This window comes from Pyxicephalus adspersus, chromosome 3 (assembly GCF_032062135.1).
Source record: "Pyxicephalus adspersus chromosome 3, UCB_Pads_2.0, whole genome shotgun sequence".
NCBI lineage: Eukaryota > Metazoa > Chordata > Amphibia > Anura > Pyxicephalidae > Pyxicephalus > Pyxicephalus adspersus.
The window spans coordinates 106,446,397-106,473,019 of record NC_092860.1 but is presented as its reverse complement, the minus strand read 5'-3'; the positions used below and the strand labels follow the sequence as shown (position 1 = coordinate 106,473,019).

Genomic DNA, 26,623 nt, shown 5'->3' with positions numbered 1-26,623 from the left:
TGTTCCAGCAAAACGTGAAATGGATTTCTTAAAATCATTTCCTACTATTTGGCAAAAGTTTTCAGTCATTGACCAAATCTATTACAGGTTTGATGGATCACCCAGGTTCTCCCATAAGAGTCTATCATCTCCAGTCTTTGAGAGTCATATTAAATCAGGCTATTTTTGTCTACCAAATCTCTGCTAGACTTAAAAAAAGTAAGCCTCACATCCAAAAACATAAATATTTCACAAAGCTTTAACATACCTTTAGGAATCTAACTTTTTTTTAGCCACTGAGAACCATTAATGGCTAGGAAGGCAGCATAGGTGCTTGATGGATTGTAAGGCCTTGTGCCTACATACTGATCTCCATGGAAACACCAAACCATAAAAAAGTCAGTCAGCTATGATGTCATATGCTACAGTTGAAGCTCTAGCTTTTCAATACTTGCTGAGGAGCCTTTCTAGGAGCATCTCCAAGCATTTTCACTGAGACTTTTTGCGGATTGCAGATTTCTATTTTTATTGCTCTTGTGATGAATTGCCTATAAGAGCATCTGATACCATATGGATGCCATCACAGATTGTCAGAGGTCCATCACGGTCCAACATCCGTGAAATGCCATCACATCAGGAGGAAGGCCCAACCATTGCAGGCCAATATTCTCCAGTAGCTCATATGACCAGATCCAGAGTTACACTTAAAGGCAGCGTGTCGGAACATCAGCTGCCACAAAGACCAAGAAGAAGAAGACGCCTGGACGCCAACTCTTCACAAAGAGACTGAAGCCCTTCTCCAGTTGGCCGCAGCAATGTGTCTGAATTCCATCTAGGGCCCCAAAATGACCAGACACCCCCGGCCAACGACCTGAGGACTGAGACTCCACCAAGCTGCAGCATCTGCTTGGAAGAGTACCACAAGGAAGAGGACGTTTTTGTACTAGCCTGCGCCCATGCATTCCACTATGCCTGCATCCAAAGGTGGACACAGGAAAGACCAAGCTGTCCTGATTGCAGGGGAGCTATTCCTCGTATCATGCAGGATACTTGTATTGAAGGTATGCGGGGAGTTTTTATATGGTCTGACGAACTGCAAAGAGAATACGCATTCCTTGCTCCTGCAGAACTCGTCGATCCAATGCCACTGATTTCCATCTGTATAAATGAAGATGGAGTTTTTGTCATCAACTATAGACAGATCCTACCCATATGAATAACATCTGTATGGACATACTGTTGGCTGGGTTGTTTGCCAGCAATTACCTCATCCTAATCAGGTATGTGCTTTATTTAACTTATTTCAATTTCCTTTAATAATATCCCCAATATCATCATTGGTATAATTTATTTTCACAGGGCCAATGACATCATCCTAATAAGAAAGGATTTTTGGGTAAGGATTTACTTTGCATTGGGGACAACCACCGCTGGATCAATCTTTGTGGGATCTGATATTTTCCCATTGATTGACCTTGCAAAAGGTTATTATCCGCCAGGATGGTCGTTCGGACAATAGACGACTGGCGCTGTACACACGCCAGATTTTCGTCCGATATCGGCCCTGAGCCGATTATCAGGCGAGATCCGTTGGACGTGTGTACGTAGCTTAAGGTATTAATAGATAAAATAAGATTAGGATAAACTGTGCTGTGGTAAAATAAGGTAGAAAAGAGAAAACATGAGAAAAAGTAAGATAAATTTAGGATAAATCAGGATAAAATTCATATCATTTAGAATAATCTTTATATAAACTAAGATAAAATGATTTATAATGATACATTATAATAGGAATGAAATTCAGATAAATTGTAGATGAAATTAGATTATGTTTAATTTAGAATATAATAGAATATATAAAAGAATATGAGTACAAGAATATAGCAATCACTAGATAATAAAAACAGACCATCATAGCACATGAATGTAGAGCAGATCACACAGTTCATAGGATGAGGCCTACTACCAACACGCATTCAACCCCTAGAAAAATGATGACTAGCATCCAGTAGGTTAGATTAGCGTAGTTTAGTGTAGGTCCTGCCCTAAAAGAGTCTACCTTGTCGCGGTGGGCAGGCTTGTAATCAAGTGGCCAAAACTTCATTTTTTGGCTAGTTGATTAAACAAAAGGACTCTTGATCACCAATTACACTACAGGATGTGATTATAACATATCAAAATACATAACCAAGAAATGATAAATATGTGTTCAATAGTTTGCTATTATTACATAAAAATTACAACAAAAGGAAAACAAATGTCAGGAAAGCTTTTAACAAAAAAAGTATTTTATTTTTTTCCAAATGGAGTTACAAGACTGCTCAAAATTGGTACATTTCTTGAAAAGTACATAAACAAAATGGTATACATCATATTATTAAAAAAATCCTTTCCTGACAGATCCCCTGGCTCCTGTTACTTCCAGGATTGTAACTCAATAAATTGGTCCCCGACATCTGGTCATCCTTTGTTTTCCTCCCCTTACTTTCAGGTGCCTACCAGCAGCCCTTCTAATAACATTGAGGTTAGTAGACAAGGATCCTTTGCTAATGCTTTTGTTAAATGTTGGTTGAAAGTAACTATGAAATTTTTTTTAAACAAGCATTTGGTGGACATGAACAAAGTTGAGTGAAGTAAATGGATGTTTAGTTATAATTAAAGATAGAATATATGGAAAATAGGGAAGATAGAGGAAACATGTTGTTTATATCAGCGGTAGCTAACCAGTGGTCCGCGGACCACTGAAGGTCAGCGAGAAAATTTTGTTGGTCTGTGGATCTGATTGTTAGGGCATTCCTTTTATTCTTTTAAACGTTCTTTTATTTCTTTGTGTATAGACCTCTAGTGCTTTTTGATGCCGTGAAGTGCTGCTTGAGTCCACCTCTGCTATCCTGTAACGGTAATTGATCCCAAAGTTTTTGAGGAGGCTTTCCACGTCCATGTAATTGAATGTCTGTCTATGATATTTATATATATGTTTAAATATTTTGACGTGTGTTTAGTAAATTGTTTTTGATATTGTGTTAATAATTTTTTAAATCTCAATTGAACTCCTGAGGAAGCAGATATCTTCTGTGAAATGTGTTAAAATGAGAATTGAGACAACACATCTCATGGAAACTAGGTTTCTTGTTTTTAAAAAAAATATAAACTCTGGTTATATCTAAAAATTTTCCTCCTTTGGATAATGTTTGTCTTCTTAATAAACAAAACATTTTGTAAAGTCCTTTTTAATTTGTACAATTCTCCCTTAGTCACCCTGATTCTATCCTTGGGTACTCTGATTTGGCAAAACTATATTATTTGCAATGATATCCTCCTCTATCCCATTCCATTCTAGTGTTCTCCGTATAGAGATGTCCAGAATATGCCCTCTAGGGGTAAAACTCTTCTAAATAACTCTATTCTAGCACAGCAGTCGCCAACCAGTGGTCCGCAGCCCTGGCCGGTGCACCCTCGAACGGGGTCAGGAAAAGGACCCCACTGGGGGGACGCACCAGCCAGAGCCCCAGACCACGTGCCCAGTACAGTTCGACCCAGGGCATATTTTGGCATTTCAAAAAATATAAGAGAGTGCCTTATAATCGGGGAAACAGGGTAGCTCCTTATTGCTGTGCATAATCCCCTGGATTTTTATTATCTCATAATAAAATAATGTTTGTTGTTTTACGATTGTCTAAATAGCAGTGTTTTTTATGTTTATCTGTTTAAAATTTATCTGTGGCTAGATTCCAAAACCAAAAAGAGATGCCTTTTAAAAGTGTAGTTAAAAGGCAAGAGAAATGAATTGCAGCTCCTAGGAAATTAGGCCATATATTTGAATGTTTAACAGTAAATTCAATTTTTCTGCAAAAAAATTCAGCACAACATGTTAGGGCAATGCCATATGACAGGTGACACAGGATTACCAAGGGTACAGAATCTAAATAACTCTTGGTTTTCACCGGAGCCCCCCTCAAAGATTAATGGGCTGGTAACCCAAATGGCAGCCAGAGAGCGGGTACCAGGTAGGTTGGGGTCTCTGCAGAAGGTGTAGAAGCAGACAGACCAAAATCTGGGCTGGCAGTTGACAGCAAACAAAGTGATTGATAGGCCAGCTGGCAAGAATTAGGGTCCAAGTTCAGGGCAGGTTGAACACAATAGGCAGAGTCAAGGTCAGATCCCCTCTTATTGTGTGATACTTTCCCCATCCCTTAGATTTTAAGCTCTCCTGGGCAGGGTCCCCTCCTTCTCCTCCTCCTCCTGTCTCTCTGTCTGTATCTGTCTGTCAATTGCAACCCCTATTGAATGTACAGCGCTGTGTAATATGTTGGCGCTATATAAATCCTGTTTATTATTATTGATAATAACATTAATCAAGGTCAGTAATTGGGAAGGCAATCAGACAAAATATTGCTGGATAAAATTGTGGGTAAAAATTGTGAGGACCAGCAACCAGGGCCTAGGACTGGAGAGGCTTAAGGAGGAACTAAACTTAAAAGTGCCTAAAACAAACAAGTCCACTTACCTTCAATCCTCCAGCGCAGTTGATCGGTTCGGAGGTGTTTTCCATTGCGTCCCGCCTCATCCCAGTATCTGACTCCAAGCCGGCCCGCCGGCCATCTACGCCTCTTCTTCCTGGTTCTTCTTCCAAGGTGAGCAGGTGCCTGACGTAGGTATCCCGAGGGGCTTTGCGCTCCCATTCATTCTCGAAATTAGAGGGCGGTGCTGCACCCTTTTTTTTTTTTTTTTTAAAAGGGTGTTGTATTTAAAAAACCTAAACAAACAAAAAGGGTAGAGAACCCTTTTATGTAAAGTGAAATTTCTGAGTTTAGGTATGTTTTAACCACCCAACCGATAACCCCGACCTTGGTTAGTTTTACTGCCATTTCATTGCTCTTGTGTCTTGTAGTGACATAAAGGTCAGGGAAAAGAACCTACAATGTGTGTTTTCTCCCTGTGATGTTTCCACTGTACAATAATTGTTCATACTTCTACTAGTTTATCTTTATTAAACTTTCAGTAATATACCAATGAGAAAATAACTGTGCCAATGACAGATATCTCCCTTGGTCTTGCAGTGTGCATGATTTTAGGTTACAACAACAAGAAAGATCAAACTTTAGAACATGTCACCTGGTCTAACTACCAAGCAACATGACAGGAACAATGAGCACGTGACCCTACAGACGCCGTGCGTATTGTGGTCTTCAGATCTTCCAGGCGCAATGCATTCTGGGAAGTGAAGTCTCCTATTCGGTGTTCTGCCATGACGGCTAATACAGGCGATTGCGATAGACTTCTCTTCCCACAAACCTGTGCGCGGCCGTGTCATTGTTTAGACATGGCGGCGACCATGCTGCAGGTTAGCTGTGGCGGCTGTGCTCTGCTTTTAGGGCCCAGTGTGCGCTCCAGTCAGCTGTGCTATGTGGGAAGAGGATGGAGGACGGCCAGCACCGCCTGTAAACATGCCCGGGACACGGGGTACATTATATCTCACTGTACATGGGGTTATATGTTGGGGAGTGCAGGACTCTTCATTCATTATGTGACAGAAGAGTTTACAGGTGACCTCTATTAATGAGGGTAATCTAGAACTGTATGAAATAGCAGCCAGTGCGGATTGGCATGTTTGTAGTGTATTCTTCAATTAAAGTGCATCTAAAGCCCAGTGTTATTATTCTCTTAGATTGTAAGCTCTTCTGGCCAGGGTCTACTCCTGTGTCACTGTGTTCATCTGTCATTTACTGTACAGTGCTATGTAATATGTTGGCGCTATATTAATCCTGTTTAATAATCCTAATAATTTTCAGAGTATGTTAGGTGGGTGTGACAGTGTCAGACCAGAAGTTTGCAGAGCAGCTTTCATTCTCTATAGAATTATTTTTTAATTTTTGGTATAGCTTCCACAGTTTGGGGGCTCCCTGCTAATAGCAATTTATTGAAGGTCGTGATAATGTTGGGGGGGGGCTCAGAATTCACTTAAAGGATCATTGTTATCATGTCACTTGTGCAGCTATATGCCATGGGCCCAGAAAAATTCGGGGCATACCGGAAGAGAGGCGAAGTCAGAGAGGAGAAGTCAGTCACTGCCCAAGGATCTCTTAGCAACCTCTGTGTGACACCTAGAGATGCTCAGACCCCAGGCAGACACACATTTGGCCTGATTCATTAATGCTTTCCATGGCTGGAGAGAAAACACATAAATCAGTGAAGCTGGGTAATCCAGCAAACCTGGAATGGATTTCTTCAAAGTCATTTGCTTGCAAATGTTTTGAATCCTGGACCAGATCCATTCCTGGTTTGCTGGATCACCCAGCTTCACTCATGAAAGTGTATCCTCTCCAGCCTTGGAGAACTTTAATAAATCAGGCCCAATGACTTTGTGACTACATTAAAGAGTCTCTGTCACTAGTGTCATTGTTAACATTAAAATAATACATCTAGACTTTTAGTTCCTGATTTGCTGTATAGGCAGTGATTTCACTTTTGTACTGTAAAAGTAAGAAGTTTCTGACACTTTTGGATAGTTCGGATTCTTCCCTTATTAAACCGGGCAGTCCTAAGGTTCCTGTTATCCAGCTGACTGTAGCTTTGTCACAGCACCATGCCAGTAGGCTGTCTCTGACCATGACCCCCAAGGGGCAGCTTTGTACAGAGATAAAGAGCTGTGACACTTCTATGACAAGTATTTACAGTGTATAAGTTTTGTGTCTGATTCAAATGTATTGAAGCCAGAAAGTGACTTCCCCAGAGACTTGCTTTAACATCAATCTACAATACATTTGACATATAAACTTTAGCTGAACGCTTTAGGTTGCCATACACTAGTTAACATCTTTTATTAGATAACACATTGAATTAAAAAAAAAACTTTGAATCTATGTTAAATCTTAAAAATATTCCTTTCTGATATCTGATCAACATATTAAACTTGACATAGATTGGGAAGGTCTGTTCTTTTGCTAAACAAGTGATTGCTCTCCACCATGCTCCCCAACTCCAGTGCTGTATAAATTCATAGAGGAGTTCTCACTATCAATCACCAGCAAGTGGGTACACTCCTGTCCACCTAGTAACTCGGCTCTGCCATAGTATACAGCGGGGAGCCCTCAAATTGGCTGGTGGTTGTTTAAAGAAAAAATAAATTGTCAGGTATTCCTGTTTGGTGTAGGGCAGTGGTAATTTGTGTAAAGTATTGATATTAGGAAGATTCTGATAATTTACATGGTAGTGGCCTCTTCCATTCATACAAACTAATACTTATTATTTTTTGAAAAAATCTCTTGAATATTAAAAAAAATCTAGTTTAACAACTTCTAAAAGTTTAGGTATTTTAATTATTAGGCCATGGGTGAGCTTGCTTTGGCATGGATATATATATATTATTATATTATTACACAGTACAAAGTCCATTGTCATGTCACTAGCTGTCCCTCAAAGGAGCTCACATCTAATGTCCCTACCATATATGTTTAATACAGTCCAAGGTCAACTTTGGGGGGTAGCCAATTAAACTAACTACATGTTTTTGCAATGTGGGCAGAAACTGCAGAAAAACCCACGCAAACATTGGACCCTGTGCTACAAAGGCCAGAGTTCTAACCTCTGAGCCACCATGCTGCCTATGTATATCTATTTATATATAGACACACACACAGCACTATAAAGTGCCCATCCCACCTCTACAGTACTACTTACCTCTGTATAAAAGAGTGGGCTTGTACCCCCACCATGAGGCCTGGTGATATGTTCATGTTTTCATGTCATTTGGATCTACAAAATATTATTTCAACACGGTTCACCATATTTACCAGTTGGTTTACATGAACATTGGGGTATTCTAAAGCTTTGTGTTGTACTGTGATGGCAAGGTGCAATGGGATAACATGAATGAAACCCTAGAGCACCACCAATAGTGTTGTTCATCAAAGTACCACAATATAGTAGAGTCACCAGTGACCAGCAAAGAAAGATATACAGACTTCAAAGATAACTTTTTTGGGAAAGCAGACCTTAGATTACTGACCTGGCACAAGCATTTAACTAGCTAAGTGCACCAATAGTCTACAGTGAACACATCTTTTCTATATGTTTATTGTGTACACAATTTAAACAGTCAAAGTAATTGATGTAAAAAGTATGGAGACGTTTTGATCAAAAACAGTTTTTTTTTTTGGCGACATGAAATAAAAGTCATTTTGGTTCCCTGCCGGGTCAGGAGAAGATCCCCACTGGGAGGGCACACCGGCTGAGCCGCGGACCATGTCCATCGTACGGATCGCAGGCTCTTTGGACACAAGCCACCCACTCTCCCATCGCAGGTTTAGACCTGCAATGGGGGAGTGGGCGGGTTCTGGCATGATGACATCACTATGGGGGAAGTGATCCATGGTCCGAAAATGGTTGGCGACCACTTGGTTATATAATGTATTAAAGTGAACCTGAAGTTGAAAAATTTGACCTCTTTTGCCTTCTAAACCACAGTGTTGACCATTGGGTCGATTGACTTGCATGCAAACAGCACTAATTTTGAATTGAGCCAATTAAACTCCGTACCTTTGATTTATATATTATTTGTATGAAAAAGTTGAACTTATTATGCATTTCTATTGTGAAAAGACAGCTTAGGCTCTAAAAGAGGAAACCTGGTTGAATTTTACATTCTAGAGCATGCCAAAATTTGGAGTGCCAGTGGTGATTTTTGGAAATGGTGATACAGTGAATAGGCATATATTCACCTGCCAGCAAAGTCATGTGAGTGTATCCTGACCCACTTTTACTTCTCATTTAAAAAGAAATTTAATAGAATACTGCTTTACCTACAGCAAGTATACACATTAGAAATTACTTTCTAATTTACTTGATTGTCCTGAGTCAGTAATTCTAAAACTTCTGAAGCCATTTGATCAGCCAGACAACTAGCATCTTCACAAGGAGGTCAGCACCAGCAACCATTGTTTTCTCTTTAGGAGTTTGAAGCTCTTTACAAACATTTTTTATAACTGTCCAGATATACATTTGTCCGGGTTTTTAATCATATTCATATTTAGTTTTAAACTTTAAAGCAGCATACATTTAATTTAATGTACTGTTTTTTCATGTATGTTATCTCTCCTTGTGGGGATGGGTAGTTGGAAGGTGGACTAATTCGATAAGTCAGTTTAAGTATAAAGAAAATAGCAATCATTTTGTTTTTCTATCCCTGATCCAATTCCACTGAGTGTCACTGGCTTAATGTGATAAAATCATTTAGAATAGACTGGGATTAGTGCGGGGTAGCTAGATAGGAATGAGTATGAAGTGTGAAATATGATGTTCTAGTAAATAAGGGCGTTTAGGACATAGGAATGTTCTCTGGATGCTTATCTGCTGTCAGTTGAAGTTCTTTATGACTAAAAGATCAATAAACAATAGTGCAGTTGGAATACTGTCAGATCTTAAGAGACTCCTGAGAGAGTTTACTGAATAGAAGCACAAGTTGTGCTATGTGTTCTGACTGAAATCCTTACAGATAAACTGCCGATTAGCTCGTCCAGGCTTGTGTCGCTTATCTTATTTCAGAGAGGTGATTGTTTCCTAAATTGGTGATGATACTTTAACTGGATCTTTGAAAAAAATGTAATTCAATTTCCTTTCAAGCATCTGAATTTTTCAGATGTTTCCTGACCATAGAAAATTTCACAGTGCTTTATCATTTACAAATGTTGTTTATATTTGCACCCAGTCTCTAAGTTCCCATATACTTTTAAAAGACTGACATTTTGTTAATTCTCAGTCTTTTCAATAGGAAAAACACTAATCAAAGAATAATTGTAATTTCAGTAAACATGCAGGGTCTGAGAAAGTCAAACTATAAGAGCAGTCTGGCCTTATGAGTCCCTCTGTAATATGGCAGGAGAGCTCTATTTTGGGATGGTGTCCATTCATTTATTAGTAGTTGGGTATACTAGCATGCCTCTCCTGTGTCCTACTCAGATGATTGGAGTACAGGGGAGATCGTTAGGGAAATGTCAAATAAATAATATACAGCAAGTCTTCTAATGTGCTCACATACTAAAACGTTCCTGCTTAAATGAAAGCAAACAACCCATGTATACAAATACTCAGGGCTTTCCTGTTTTCTGAAACTACAGAGAGGTTGGCTTTGTCTTTTACCCATATAAACATAGCTAATAAAATGCAGACAAACCCATTGAAAACATGTCAGTGTGTATTAAAGCATGCATTATTGGCCACCAACAGAAATATATACAGTGTTCAACCCGGGAATTTTTTTGAGCCGGGTGGGAAGAAATTGTAGGCAGGTGGCATCCCCTGTATTGTGACTCATCTCTTCAGTACCCACATAAAAACAGCCGGGTGGTTACTGAAAAGTGCCGGGTGGTGCACCCCGCTAAAAGGGGCTGGGGTGAACACTGATATTTATTGGTAAGGCCAAGTTAGGAACTGAAGTACATCCAGTAAACGATGCCATGATAGACAGTGGGAGCATTTACCACTGACTTGGTATTCAGGGTAAATGTTCCTGGGCTGTTGTCCTTATCTTTACTTCACTTCCTAATTAGCATCAAGCAAGGATAAAAATTAAGACCTGCTAAACAAGTCATAACTGGGAGCTGCCAGGTAAAATCCCTAGCAAAACTTAAGCCAAATCATGCACTGTATGGTTCTTCTTGCAGATCTTTGCCCTGGGAAGGAGTCGTTGGTCTAGAAGTCCATGCACAAATTAATTCCGCTTCCAAACTTTTTTCAAGTTCACAAGTTAAATTTGCTGCTCCGCCAAACTCCACGGTGTCATTTTTTGATGCTTCTCTGCCAGGAACACTACCTGTAAGTATCACATTTTGTACATTGCTGTACATTATTAATTACTATGCTATATGTAATAAAAATAAAGTCTATCTTTTTATAGCATTGCATACAAAGCAGTCCTGGGACTTCCCTTACAGTTTATTTTCCTAAGAATGTAGCCACAGCTTGAATGAAAAAGCTTGTCCCCTACCAGTATGATAAAAATGGTGACCCTCACTCTCTGTGTAGAAGCACTGATCTCTCTGCTAAAGTTCAACACACACCCTTAGAAGTTAGACCTAAAGCTTTTTTGATTGGAGACTTGAAGCTCCGACTCAGCAGGGGTGTTTGAGACCTCTGCAGAGAGATTATTGCTTCCACCAAGTGAACAGGGGTCCTTTTACAGAATTCTGGCAGTGAAAAGGCTTTTATATGTAGGTTGGGACCTGATTTTTATAAAGAAAGGACTGACTTTGAACACCTTTTGTTTTAATGCACCTAGAATGTATTTGATTTAAACTAAAAGTTCTATTGGCCTTTAAGCTGGCCACACAAATTGCAATCTGACAGTACAATATATGCAACCTTGATTGAATTTATTCATAACTGTGTTATTGACTAATAAGTTCAAGGGCCCATCTAAACAATCCAATCAGTGCACATTAGGTAGTTAGGTGTTAGGATATCTGAAGGAATTGTGGAAACCAGTTCTAAGGTTTTAACTTTATTTAGGGCTAAATATATATATATATATATGTGTGTTCCTGTTTAATGTTTTTATTATTATTAACTAACACAGGTTGACAATCGAAAATTCGGCCATCAATAATCCAGATCCTTCAGTTTCCCAGCATGAATTTCAGATCGCATTTTCAATACAGGGACTGCAGTACACTGTTTGGCCACTAATATTTTGGCGCTGTTCTGCAGAAACAGCTGTTAGGTCCTGCTTGCTAAACTAAATACACCCTGAGACGACGTCCCTGCTGCCTGCTCCCTGGAACTGTGCTAGATGTCTGTGGTGTTGCGAGAGGAAGGCTGCCTGTTTTGTTTTTGTTTTTGCAGCTTAAGGATGGCTTGTTTCACCTGCATGGAGAGCTCCTTTGACCGTTGTTGTCAAAGCAAATCTTCCACATACAAGCACCCCCCCCCCCCAAAACAACTCCAGGTCTTTTATCTACTTAATTGATAATGACATAACGAAGGAATTGCCCACACCAGCCCATGAAATAGCCTTTGAGTCAATTGTCCAAATACTTTTGAGCCTCTGAAATGAAGTGATTGTGTAAAAAAGGCTTTAGTTCCTCACATTTTTATGCAATCTTTTTGTTCAACCCACTGAATTAAAGCTGAAAGTCTGCAGTTCAACTGCATCTGAGTTGTTTCATTTAAATTTAGTTGTGGTAATGTACAGAACCAAAATTAGAAAAAAGTTGTGTCTGTCCAAATATTTATGCACCCAACTGTATACCCTAACATAATGCAGTGGGGGGGGCTATGTTAATGAGTTTTTAAGTCAATTAGTTATTTTCAGTTTTATGTTTTTAGATACCAGTTCTTTTGAGTTGATTTTCCCAGCTGCATTTTCCCTTTTTTGTTTTAAATATTAGCATATTTTAATGTAAAACTGGATACTTTATTGTATGTTATCATTTTTAACAGGACTTTTTTTTCCCTTTTCAAATTTTTAACTACCTGGCCTGGAATCATTGTCCAAACTGTTGCCAGAAAAAAAAGATAACCACAGGCATTTTCTTGTTCTACAATTTAATACATTTCTCTTGCAGAGTAAAATGAATCTAAGGCCAATTTTCTTTTAAGCATAAAAAGCCTTGGTTTCATATTCACAATCATTTTCTTTGCTGTCACCTTTTGACAGTAAAGAACAGATAACAGTGATATTGACTCAACACCTTTTTCAGTGAGAACCTTTACATTTCTTAATATTGAAAATTGATTTTAGCCTGAAAACAAATCTTCTTAATGCACATTTGAGGTGCATGGCAATATTTATTTTACTAGGGTAGTATTAATCAACAAATGAGGCTGGTGATAATGAGACAAATTCTGTATAAGTGCAGTTTAACTGCATGCATGGTTACTTTTTTCTTGTTATTGTATTGATAATTCTGTACAGCAAATCTTTTGATTTACACATCTCTTTTACAATGTGGAGCCATGGCATTGGCATGTTATTGGCTCGTTTATTTCCTGGTTCTGCACTCAAGGATACTGTATACTCCTCTGTCTTCATTTATTTTTGTTGGACAATAAATATCCTTACTTTATTCAGTGACAGTTCTCCTTTTCTTTTTCAGTTGTGATGTTAGGATTGGAAGCAAAGGGAATTCTCATTAGTAGGTTGCACACTGTAGAAAGTAACCTTAAAAGCCTTTTAATCCGTTTTCTCTTGCCCATTTGTATGAATAACCTCTATGCACTCAGGTTTAGTTTGAATGAGCCCTCACATTTTCCTTTAAACGGACACATGCATGTGTGTTATTGCATGGTCTGCTATGTGCACTCATAAATGTGAGGTCCTAAAGGTAAATTGTTCCTGAGGAAAACAAGGAAGAAGTAATTGCTGAACTTTTAATGTTATTACTTATAGAAACAATCATTTACATTGAGAAAGTTGGAAATAAAGTCCAAAGTCCTCAGTCTGTTTACTTGTTTTGCTTAAGCTAATATACATTTTCTAATATACTGAGCAGATCAAGTTTGTGATTAATTAATTAGTCATTGCTTACAGATTTTAAGGATTCCTTACATTTGTTATTGCAATTGGAACCAAGTTGTTTATTTCCTTTTTCATTAAATGAGGAATAAGCATTCTGTATAAATCACCCAAATACCAGTGGTAAATAAATCACACTTTAGTAAGTGGATTTGTAAAAAAACAGTAGCAATTAATCATTTCTCCCCAGATGCTCTGTGTATTTTCACTAGTTTGTCTCGGTGACTGTCCTATTGATTATAAGAGTAGCGTTGTGATCTGTTGTCTGTCTGGCTTTATGCTCCCTAAAGGAATTCTCGATATCTTTCTGCAGGACGTGACTCTTGCATCAAGCACAGCATTACTGCAAAATTTGCTCCACTCTTGATTTTAGTTAAAGCAACACAGTTCAGAAGCACTTGTTTCATTGATAATGTTTCTGTTTTTTTTTAGACACTCAACAAAAGATGCATTGAAGCAGCAGTGATGACTGGCCTAGCATTGAATTGCGCCATAAACAAGAAATCCCTATTTGATCGAAAACATTACTTTTATGCTGACCTGCCAGTAAGTATTTGTTAGTATCCTCAGTAAAAGTACATTGCTCAGATGAATATAATTTGCTGGCATACTGACACAATATTTTTTTTTTCTTTGGGCTGTATGTGTAACTCTGTCTATATGGTCTACCCTTTACTGTATGAATGTAAGTGTGCCTTGACTGTAATTTTTTATCGGCCCTGACTATGGGGGTTTCTGTCTGTCCTTATAATGTTTTTGGCAGTCCTAAATGTAAAGGGGAGTTAATATTGCGATAATTGAAACCAATTCCTGTGTTACTATTATTACTGGAAATGCCCATTTCAACCAGCTCCTCAAAGGAAATCTCAGCCCTCTTCAAAAATGAAGAGAAGCTCTAAATTCTTTGTACTCCAGTGAGGTTAAAACAGTGTTTCTTAACCAGGGTGTCTCCAGGGGTTGTTAGGGGTTCCTTAACCTCCCTAGCGGTAACCCCGAGTGTGACTCGGGGTGGAAAAAAGTTGCTAAAAGTGGTAACCCCGAGTCACACTCGGGGTTGGAACACCTATGGAAGGTTAGTAAATACAGCGCTTACCTGATCCGCCAGGGTCCCGCGCTGTCCAGCGCCGCGATCTCTGTCTTCTTTCTTCTTCTGCATCGGATGAGTCACCGGGGGAGTTCCCGGTGACATCGGTGCATGTGTACATCCCGGCCAGGCGGGGCGGGAAATTCAAAATCCATTTGTATTGCATTCAATACAAAATAACTGTATTGAATGCAATACATTGGATTTTTATGTGTAAAAGCAGTACATTGTTTTCAAGAACATTTATTTAACAGCATATATAATAGTATGAGTGTAATGTGTATTTTTTTTAAATATAAATAGATTTTTTAATTTATTCAATTTATTGTTTTTAAATTATTTTGTGCTTCAAACTTTTTTATACTTATACTAATTTATTATACTGTAAAATAAATTTTTCATGAAAAACAATGTACCGCTTTTAGACATATAAAACCGGAAAGAAATAAACTGCTAGGGAGGTTAAGCAATGAGCAATTTGTGCCTCTCAGGTCAGTTCAAGTGATACCAATGATCTCTTTGGCTATCTGTAAGGGTGGCATTCTTCCCACTGGCTAGCAATAATAATATTAATAATAAACTGTAAGCTGTGGATATGGTAATTATAGCAGGAGTTCCCCATGACCTTAAATTTATTTCAGGGGTCCCCTTATGTTGAAATGTTTGAGAAAGGTTGGGTCAGAGTCTGATAATAAAGTGGAATGCAGATATACTGGACGAAATTGCAGTATTAGAATATAAAATAATGATTGGGGGTATTCACAAATTAGAAGGGTGTTAAAGCATGAGTCATTAGGGTTGTAAAAAAGGATATGTTCAGGGATCAGGATGTGCCCTACTAAAAAAAACGCTTGGAGGGAAGAGTGAGTAGTGAATGTAGAGGGGGAGAAAACCATACAGGGGGATGGGAGCATGCTTATGGGAAATGTAAATCTGGGAAGACCAAGAGTCAAACTCCCATATCTAAAATTTTACCATAACATTTTTTTAAAAGGTATTTATATATTCTGTAATTATGGCTTAATCTTCAACTATAGCTTTTAGTCTGTATTGTAGTTTTAGTATTAAATTTGCTTTCCTTAAAAAACTGACCTTTCCTTCTAAAACATTATTATGCTATTGAATACAGTACCCTCTAAATATACATAGTACCTATGTACAACATAAAATATGTATCTGATTAGTGTCTTTTTTCTGGAAATTTAATAATGTAGCCTTTTCATAATGACTTTGATCTGGATTTAAACATATTCTGAAGTTTAAATTATACATTGCAGTTTTAATCCATATTCATAACACATACCTCACAGTGTCCCAGCAAGAAACTAACAGTGTCCAGTCAAAGTCAAATAGATAATTTGTTATGACTTAGAAGAGGCTGATCATGTGTTTAATAGACAGCACGGTTACTTAACTGCTCTGTCTCAGGTTAATTGTTTCTCTCTCTGCTCATAGATCCTCCAGAGAGAAGGAGAGATAGTAATTTGTATTTGGAAGCATTTGCAAGTGTAATTCTGCAAAGCTGCCCAGAATGAGCATTATCTTCTGCTGCTTTTGGTGGCATATTTTAATATGAGATTTTGAGGACAGACTCCATCCTTTGGTATAATATACTGGTATAGGCTTGCAAGTGCATACAAAGGAGCATTGCCCATCATTTGGCAGTCTTCTATGCAATCAACTGAAATACAACTCCTAATAAATGCATTCAGATAACCCCAGCGGTCTGTTAAAATTTTTGTGCATGTGTAGATCCTCCTACCTGGTTCTATGCACAGTTCCCTGATGCACTGTCTATTTAACTTTGAAAATAATTTTAATTATTTGTTGACACTTTATTTTTTTTACTTTTAGGGATACAAGTTTGTAACCATTTTGCTCTCCCACTGCTCTGTCTGTATGTGAGAAATTGAAATGTTTGTTAATTCTACATTGTTGAGTTGTAAAACTGGAAATATAATCTGACCTTATTAAGGTCTGTTTTTTCCTAACAGTTCTGGCTATATCTGTAATAACTGTGTTGAGCTAGTCAGAAGCTAAAGGAATGTAAACCTGCTGTTTCACTTTGTATAAGTAAAAACATTCACAATAAAATGTTGCTGCCAATCATGGGTAAATTTTTAAAAGTAACTGAGCTTTCATTAGTTGTCAAAAAACAAACTGAGAGTAAAACATAGGGAACCTTATTCTGAAGGTGTTGTTCTGATCATAGTCACTTACTTTGATAAATAAGCAGCAATGGATCCTAACACTCACAGTCATGTAAAAAAGGAAGCACGCCCACTTTCATTTTTTAAGGTTTTATGTATAAAGGCATAATTAAAAAAAAAAAAAAAACATCTGGTCCTTAGCAGGTTTTAAATTTAGGTAAATGCAACTTTAGATGAAGATCAACACATATGACTTAATAAACTGTGTCATTATTTGTTTCACAAAGACAAATGCAGAAGCAGTGTGTGAAAATTCATTTATCATCAATCTGTGAAGGGTTATTAGACCATTTTCAAACAATTTTAAGTGCATTACTCTACAGTGAAAAAGATTATTCACAAGTGGAAAACCTGCAAGACCATTAACAATATTCCCAGGAATGAACGTCCCAGCAAATTCATTCCAATGTTATACAGTGTGAAGCTTAGATTTTTAGCAAAAAAACTCAGGGAGCATTTTAAATTGTTAAGTTTATGACAATACAATTAGAAAAAGACTGAAGGAAAATGGCTTGTTTGGAAGGATTGCCAGGAGAAAGCTTCTCTTTAAAAATAACTTGGCAGCATGGCTTAGGTTTGCAAAGTTGCATCAGAACAAACTACAACCTTCCAGAACAATGTCCTTTTGACAGATGAGAGCAATATGGAGATGTTTGGCCAATATTACACAGTACCACTTTGGGGAAAACCAAACAAAGCATATCGGCACAAACACCTCATACCGCCTGTCAAGCACAGTGGTGAAGGACTTAATGATAAAATATTCTAGAGTCAAATATGAGGGAATCCCTGCAACAGCTAAATTTACAACCAAGAAATCTACAACAGAATGGCTGAAAAAGCATCAAAGTGTTACAATGGCCCAGTGAAAGTCCAGACCTTAACACAATCAAAATGTTGTGGCAAGACCTCAAGAGAGATGTGCTTAAACAAATTTCTGCAAACCTCTATGAACTGGAGCAATGTTGTAAAGGAAAGTGTGCCAAAAGTTTTCCACAACGCTGTGAGAGACTGATCAAGTCATACACAACACAAATATTTGAAGTTACTGCTGCTAAAGGTGGGCACTGCAAGCTGTTGAATCATGGTTTTTCACACATGATATCTCTACTTTAGCTTTACTTTTGTTCAAGCTGAACTAAAGTTCCATTTTTCAGAATACATCTTCAGGCGGGTCATTATTGCAGAAAGGGACAGGTGGTGTCCCTTCTGGAATAATTTCTCTTACCTGCCTGATTGCTTTAGGTTTCTGGCGATAAAGCTGAGATGCCCATGCGTAGTATCCGCTTTGGTTGCATGAAATCCCGCAGGCCTGCACAGGAGTTACGTCATCCTGGCCCACCCAATCAAGATAGCCGAAGTTTTCAAAGAGCAAGCAAAGTAAGAAGAAGATGGTAGCCCTTTGTGTGGGAAAGGGGACAGGTATGAGAAACGTGGGGTTTAGCTCCACTTCAAATAAATAATGGCACAGTAAAATCTGATAATTTTAGAGTCTGGTAATGACCCGATGCTTTTTTTTCAGGTTCTGATATGTAAAACTTTAGAATTTAAAGAGGGTATTATTTCTTATTATTTTATTTGACTGTATTTTATATGGTTTAGCTTTGACAGATATGCAGGGAAGCCAGAAACAGGTTAACAACCTGCATCTGTCACAATGTCACAATGGTCACAGGTCTACTTTAAGCTTCATTTAAAATGAAACCATCAGGTATCACAGAGTGTGTACTAGAGAAATTCCCAGGCGACATACCATAGTTCCAGTGCTTCACATGCTGTGCTTAAACAGAGTTTGAAAAAAAGAGATACAAACATTGACAAAGTAGGAGGAGGGAACCCTGCCCAAAGGAGCTTACAATCTAAAGCATTGTATGGACATAAGAGGATTGTCACTGTAAATGATCCCTTATGATAATTTCCAGTAATATTTGAATGAACGACTGCTGTACACACAGTGCCTATTCTGCACTATAGAGAGGGGAGCAGGTGGCCGAGCAAACAGCACTCCGTTGTTGTCTCGTAATTAGTTTGCTGTACCATATTATGACTTATTTACCCATGGAGGAGATGTCTATAGGTAACTACAGGAAATTTTCAATTTTTCTTTCGTTTATTATTTTCAATAGCATTTGCTTGTTATAAAGGAAATTAGGTGTATTTTAGCTTTTGGACTCCCGTTGTAAAGCCTTCTACACTCTATAATATCATTGCTTGAGAACAAAAAGTTAAAAACTTGCCGACTGTCACCAAATGTACAGTATAATGATATACTGTGACATAAGTATCCTAGGAGGCTCAGAAGTGCAGGGGCTTTCCCCTTTTTAAAAAAAAATGTACTTAGGAGAAATAGAGCAAATTTTTACTTTATATAAAAGGGCTATATACCCTTTATATAAAGTAAAAATGTTGATGATAGAGCCACCTTAAATGCATAACTTCTTTGTAGTTTATCCCTAATTGGATTAGAGGAGTGGCACTGCACAACTGGCTTGCATGATTTTCTTTTGCTTTATCCGTTCACACATTAATGAACAAACGATTAATTTAATTTTTTAAAGGGTTCACAAAAGTAAAAGACAAAAATAATATTTTACATTGAAGTGTGGGTGTTGTAGACTCTCTTTGTTTTCACCTGTCAGTCAAAGAATCTATTGGTAGTTGATTTAATTAAGCTATTCAAATTTCATTGATCATATGTAAGATATGTGGTCTAGTATTAAGCCAGGATGCCTTTAGAGGTCTTTTAATTGTTAAGGAGATCTCCAGATGGCCAGACGCTAATTATTATAGTTTAATTTTCAGGAAGCCTGATATATACTTTTTGAGCAGCTTAATGAGAATGAATGTGCTCATGCATCAGTGTTTTGGTGACCTTGTCCGCTCCTGCACAGAGTGATATAGAGTGGAAATCCATCAATCTGCATTGTACATGTGTATAAACACTCTCAACGCTCCTCTTGTGATGAATTAACTTAATGTACTGTGTCTACTATTTCTGAGCATTTAATCATGCAGTGATATGCAGCATTTTAAAAGCTGCATTGAAATTCTGATGTGTCTTCTGTCCAGTAGCGGTTTTGCATACAAGGGTAGAAAAAAGGAAAGTTTCCAAGGTTTAGCTGAGGACAATGCTAAATGAATGTTACTGAAATTAGAAGTTGATAAATTGTCCACATTTCATAAGAAGTACTGAAGGCTATCATGTGGTTGTAATGATTTCACTGCACTGTACTGTGTACATACACTGTTGTAACAAGCAAATTAGGCTTAATGGATTTGTTTGCTTTGTGCTGTAAAATCAAGGTAGCAGCACAAGAATTATCATATGATTAGATACCTACTGCACAGTTTGTATTTTCGTGCCTAATTGGTTATTGTGCTGACTCGCTTTCAAATTATGTAATACAGAATTAGTCCATCTATGGCAGCACACCTCCTGAAAGTGGCTTGGTGAGTTGCTACATGCTACATTGAGTAAAGCAAAGCAAGTGTGAAACAAGTTGAATACTACTTACTCTACAAAGATATTCAAATATGAATAAATATGTTGCCAAAAATTGTAAATGATTGGGTTACAGCAGCCATTCTCAACCTTTTTAATATGAGGGAACCCTCAAAATAACTCTCAGGTCTTCTGGGAACCCCTTCTTTAATTAATGTATCCACAACTCACAGTATATTAGTGTGATGGTCAGTGGTAAAAATGCTACACTTACAGATAGACAAAAAGTTCATTGGTGTCACCTAACCTCCTTGGCGGACTATGTCAGTATTTTTATGCCAATAGCGGTAAATTGTTTTGCATAGAAATGTATTTTACATTGTAGGCCTATAATTCTTAGGCATAACTCACCGAAATATGTCCAATATGTATTAAATTTATTAATACACTTTAAATAATAAAAAAAAAAAAATGTTCAAACAAGGGTGCATAAAAATACTAAAACCTGTAATATAACAGAAGAGGATGTGGCCCAAAAATTGGAATCCGATGGGCAGGACGCCCTTTTTTAGCTACGCCGAGTGTGGCTTCGGGTTACCACTTTCAGCAGGTTTTTTTTTTACCCCGGGCCGCACTCAGGATTACTGCTCAGCGGGCTAAACTGACCTTAGAGGCACAGATTGCTCAGGGCAACTAGAGCAGTGGTCCCCAACCTTTTTCAGCTTGTGGACCACTGAATCTTCGGAGTCCTGTGTCACTCAAAGGGCCGGAAACCTCACCCTGAGTGACGTCATAATCCCAGAACCTGTCCAGAGACACAACCTGCCCTTAGCCTACGATCCATACAGGGGACATGGTCCGCGGTCCTGGCCAATACTCCCTCCTCAAGCCGGGGTCCTTCTCTTGACTCTGCTGAGCTGGGGGGTGCACCGGCCAGAGCTGAGGACCACCGCTGGTCTGGGCCTTGGACCGGGGGTTGGGGACCTCTGCTCCAGAACATCCCTAGGGCTCCATGGAACCCTGGTTGAGAAACACTGATCTATAGTTACTGCGTGTAACTTATAACATAAAAGATATTTTGACAATGTATTACAATGTTTATTATGTAATTGACATATATCATAGGCAATGTTCCCTTAGTTAATAGTGATATGTTTCTGGCAAACAAATCCCATGCAGTGTTCTCCCCAGCCCCTTTTATCTGGGTGCAGCACCCAGCACTTTTCAGTAACAACCTGGCTATATTTGGGTGGTTACTGAAGACTTGGGTCACAATACAAGGGCTGCCACCAGCCTAAAACTTCTTCACACCCCGCTTAAAAAACTTCTGGGTTTAACAGGGAATATTAATCTTAAATGTTATATTAGTCTTCCAGGCAATTTAGCAATTAAGCGGAACTCCAGGCATGTACAGAAGACAGAACTTAATGTGTTTTTTTAAAAGTTGGCATTTTAGGTTGCCAGATATTATTTCAGTCTTTTAACTTCACCTACAGCAAATATCAGAATGGGACAGTGAGGAGAATTAGCTAGTCAGCTGTTTTTCTGTGCCCATATGGTAGCAAGTGGTATCCTGATAGAAGAGGAGAGGAGGAGAATAGAGTGAAATCTTGTCACTGTGTTTTTTTAAAAGTTGGCATTTTAGGTTGCCAGATATTATTTCAGTCTTTTAACTTCACCTACAGCAAATATCAGAATGGGACAGTGAGGAGAATTAGCTAGTCAGCTGTTTTTCTGTGCCCATATGGTAGCAAGTGGTATCCTGATAGAAGAGGAGAGGAGGAGAATAGAGTGAAATCTTGTCACTGTGTCCCTCCTCCTACTGTCCAGTCACAAGCTAGGGGAGGACCCAATACCTGTGTTACTTTAAGTGCACCATCCATTAATCATTACTTTTTTCAAATAATTATATAAAGGAGTCAACAGAAATTTAACAGAAACAATTCCTTTTCAATGACAGCAACTGCCTCTGGTTCCTACACAAAAAAATGACTTGATTACTTTTGATATTTTTTTAATATCTCTTTATTTACCAAAAAGTCAGCTCATTTCATGTCTGACCAAGGACCAAAAAATCAGGTTCTAATGATTGGTCTGTTGTGGAATTAACTTTAGATTCTTGTAAACACCGTATCTGATCACTGATTGGGCCAAATTTGGGCCATGTGCATTCGGTCCTACTCCACATATTGATTTACTGTTAAGTCTTATCTGTTTTAAACATTATTTAGTTTTTCTTTTCTTGGTCCTGAAATCATTCATATCACCAGCATTAGCTTTAAACATAATTCAATTACATGTGAGTTTGATATAATTCTATTGTGAATGCATGACATGCCAGTATAAAATTACAACAGCAGATGCCTATGGCAACAAATTGGTCATGATTAAATAGTTCAGCGAGTCATATGCCAAATGACCAGATATATTATGCCAAAAAGAGAAAATGCCTTTCACAATAACATGTCATGTTATTATGTAGGCTGGTTATCAAATTACTCAACAAAGGCTTCCAATCGCAGTTAATGGGCTCCTGACATACCGCTATCCAACCGGAAAAAAATGGAGTGATATGGTCACCAAGTGTGTGAGAATTAAACAGATCCAGCTGGAGCAAGATAGTGGCAAAAGTCTTCATGATGATTTTATGAGACAGACACTCATTGATTTGAACAGAGCAGGTAAGTGATTACAGTATTCTCTCTAAACCAGTATTTGAAAAGTTAGCTCCATTTCACTGTTTAGGTTCATAAGAACAGTGTTTTTTTTCAGACAGAATCCTGAAGTATCCAGTATAAAGGATATGAAAAAAATAAATTGATTGTGTATATAATTGTGTATATAAGTATATAGTAGCTAGACAAATTACAAAAGCCCAGTAACCAACATGCCTGACAATCCTAAAGCAAATGCTAAGTCATAGGAAAACAACTAGATCCACATTGAAAATTACATGTATGGAAGAGGTTTCATTTACTAAGCTATTTGTATTTATGTCCACCCAGTCCTGAAATTCACACTGCTTTTTGTCTTTTGCAGTTAAGCAAAACAGCTTTGTCTCCTTCCAGGCAATGTGATGGACACTGAAGGATTAGCAGCATGTTCATTGTCAGAATATCTGACTACTTCTTGGGGCATGTTATATAACATAATACAAAAGTGGAATGCTAAGGAAAAATACAAAAATGTTTGAACAGGCAGGATAGAACATGATTTAAAAAATGGCTCTAATGCCTTACAGTATTCTTTATTTTAGATTGTGCTCCTCAATTCTGCATCAGTTTGCCTAACTCTTGGAAAATAGTGTAATTCCCTTGTTCAACAGGGTACACACTAAAAGTTCAGACATAAGTAAACTTTAGAACACTGACTCTTTCGTTAGAAATAATAATGGGTATTTACTGTAATAATAACTTCAGTTTATGAAAGTGCTGGGTCTTCTGTTATACACCTTTTTTGTTACGGAGGGCTGCATACTAATGTATAAAAAAAGTATTGTCTTCTTCAGTGCTCTACTATGGCAGTTACTGTTATAGGTTTCTGTGTTCCCTGGGGCTCTATGTCTTTCCTTTCAGCTGATTTTGGATGCTGTCTAGCAAAATAAATCCATAGAGAGAACACTTCAGAAACTGTTCTACGGCCCCACTTGTACATGTCTGGCTTGCCTTGCTCATCTAGAAACCCAAGTTTACTGCAGGGGGATTCAATGTGGAAAACAGGAGGATATCAGTAAAAAAAAGATCTTTTATTACATTATATGACATAGGGGTCTTGTCAGCCCTCTAGTGTTAGTAATAAAACTAAAGCGGAACTCCAGCTTTTACTATTCATGTCCTATCATCTTCTGCCTCCTGGTTCTTATTGGAAACTTTGCTGTTTAATTTTTTCCCCTTCTCTATTTTGTACCTCTGAAATTTTGTTAAACGGCATTATAATAGGGATGCTTTCTGTCCCTGTAATTCAAGCCGTACACACAACAAATTCCATGAATGTGGTTTCATTTGTATTAAAAAAGGTTAGCTACAGAGCCCGCACCCCTTCTTGTGCACTCTGACACTTGGTACTCAGGCAGTCCCAAGTACCTTTACAGTAGTGAATATATTGCTCACAGTAGTGCCAGTAGTGAACAGTGTTCAGACTGTATGCACATGTGACGTAATGTTATTTTTTGTCTGCTTGAGAAAGGGTAGTCTGCAAAACATCCTAACATAACGCATTATGCGTCTAACAATGCACTTTGCAAGTTGTGTTTGTAAAAATACAGTATTGTTCCTTAATAAGTGCAACTGACAACATTATCCATATATCTTTTGGTTTCAATAGGTTTTTATTAAAGTTTTACAAAAGAAAAATTTACAACATTTTAAACCACATACAAGGCAGTGCGTAAAAACCTACAAACAATGTAGGCAATAATAAATGATCAGCCACTGCTTATGTCCTTGGTGTTCAAAGTATGAGACGCTGAAGGCCAACCATGCAGATAGCTTGTGAGCCCCCGGGTCACAAGTCCATAATATTACCATTGAGACCAAGTATTGTCCAAAGGGAGAGCCATAGTCCTAAGGGGTGTCCTCTAGTGGAGTTAACCCCCCTCCCACTTTACGAGGTAGGTTAGTTGCAAACAATTATCCTGAGTAACATATAGAGTGCCAATAAATTTAAAGGGAAAGAAAGAGCGAGAAAGGAGAGGGAGCAGATGGAACTTGGATGGGTAAAGGGGTATTTAAAACATCAGATGCAAGTGGTCCCATGCCATTGGCTGTTCAATTTTATGGTAAGCCTAGCTAAGCATTATGCCTGTAGAATGTCACTCACTGTTGCATTGATGCAATGATTCTGCCTACCTTCTCCCTCCAGCCAGGCCGTTTGGTAACCTCTGTACTGTAGTCATGGAGCAGCAAAACCATTCTCCTTCTGGTACCCATCATACATCATGGCTCAACAAAGATGCCCTTTAATATAAATTTTCCTCACTTTCTTTTTTCTAACAAAAACAATATGCAGTTTGCCTGTTGACATCTCATGATGTGTGTTGAAGTGCTGGGTTGCTATTCACTGGTAATGATACCCCAAGCTAAATGTACCAGCAGCACAAATGCACCTGTGCCAAGCTTTACAAATGTAGAAAGTGCTATATTTGTGTGCAGTGTTGTTCACTGGGCAGTCAATGTGGCAATGCAATGCACACCACATGCACATGAATGCCCTGATTTTTTTTACAACACAGTGCACGGACAAATATGGAATGGGCCCTAGAGGTTCAAACAGCCCAAGAAACATCAGTTACATACTTGCTTTTATACTGTGTGATTTATATAGTTCCTCCAAAACATATCATTACAATCTAGGCTTCTCGAATTTTAAGATCCTAGTTACCAACTGTTCTTAAATCTCGTTCCAACCTTAAGATGTAGTAAAAGCATTGAAAAGAATACTGAAAAAGTTGATATCTCCCCAGAAATTAAATGAAAATTTCGTTTTTGAAGTATTTTATTTACTTAATTACTTAATTAAAAGAAAAATAAATGTAACTCCTTTTTCCACTGTGTACAATTTTGCTATCCTTTTCATGCAATTGAAAGGCCAAGCAAGACTGACATCTTCAATATACTAAGGTCTAGACTTGTTAAATCCAAACTGAGATTCTAGGATTACAATTCAGAGGATCATGACGCTGCTGAGCTTTTATGATATCAATATAAAGTACTGCAGTATGAAGAAGCTGTGTAGCATGGCCTCCTATTAATTCTGCATCTTGGTGAACTGCAAAACTTTACCCATCTATCACCTTTTTACAACAGTACTGTGGGAAAATGACAGGTTTGTGTTGCTTTGAAGCTAATCCCAAGGAGAGGGGTAAGGAGTTTCTATGTGCTTCCATTCTACTGACAGTGGAAGTGTCAGCAGAGTTGTAAATCCTGGGGCGCATCTTCTTGAGAAAATGCAGGGCATATAATTTCTTGCTGCTTTTGCTAAATTTGTATTTAGTTTACATATATCTGTGGTATCCTGTGGTAATGACAGCTGTGTATTGTATATAGGTGGTGCATTTTGCATTAGACAATAGATTATACATGCTTTTAATACATTTATATTTTTTTAAAATATCATTTGATTCCCAACCAAATACAGTGCCCAGTGTGTGTTTGTGGAAATTTTTGTTCCCAGGCAAACATACTTATAAAAGTGTAGAGCACAATTTTGGCAATTAAAAGCTCAATTCACTTGAAGAGAGTACCCACTTTCACTTTTTTTCCAATCGCTCCTAAGCACTTAGTGATATGTGGCTATAGGTTGCAATAGTATTCATTGATTTAATAAACCTATCCAAGACCAGAGAAGATAGATTCTGATAGGAGAACCTGTGTGATCAAGCAAACTTGTAGTGGATTAGG

The 26,623-nt window shown here is 38.0% G+C and overlaps 1 protein-coding gene across 1 annotated transcript in view; it reads left to right on the top strand.

Moving 5' to 3' along the window:
- Positions 1-5,300: 5,300 nt before the first annotated feature.
- Positions 5,301-26,623, top strand: part of GATB (glutamyl-tRNA amidotransferase subunit B) — a 61,432-nt gene continuing 40,109 nt past the window's right edge. The window contains exons 1-4 of the mRNA XM_072406835.1: positions 5,301-5,442; positions 10,641-10,791; positions 13,922-14,035; positions 22,708-22,910. Coding sequence (XP_072262936.1) covers positions 5,303-5,442; positions 10,641-10,791; positions 13,922-14,035; positions 22,708-22,910 — 608 coding nt within the window. The 5' untranslated portion in view covers positions 5,301-5,302. The remainder of the gene's footprint in view (positions 5,443-10,640; positions 10,792-13,921; positions 14,036-22,707; positions 22,911-26,623) is intronic.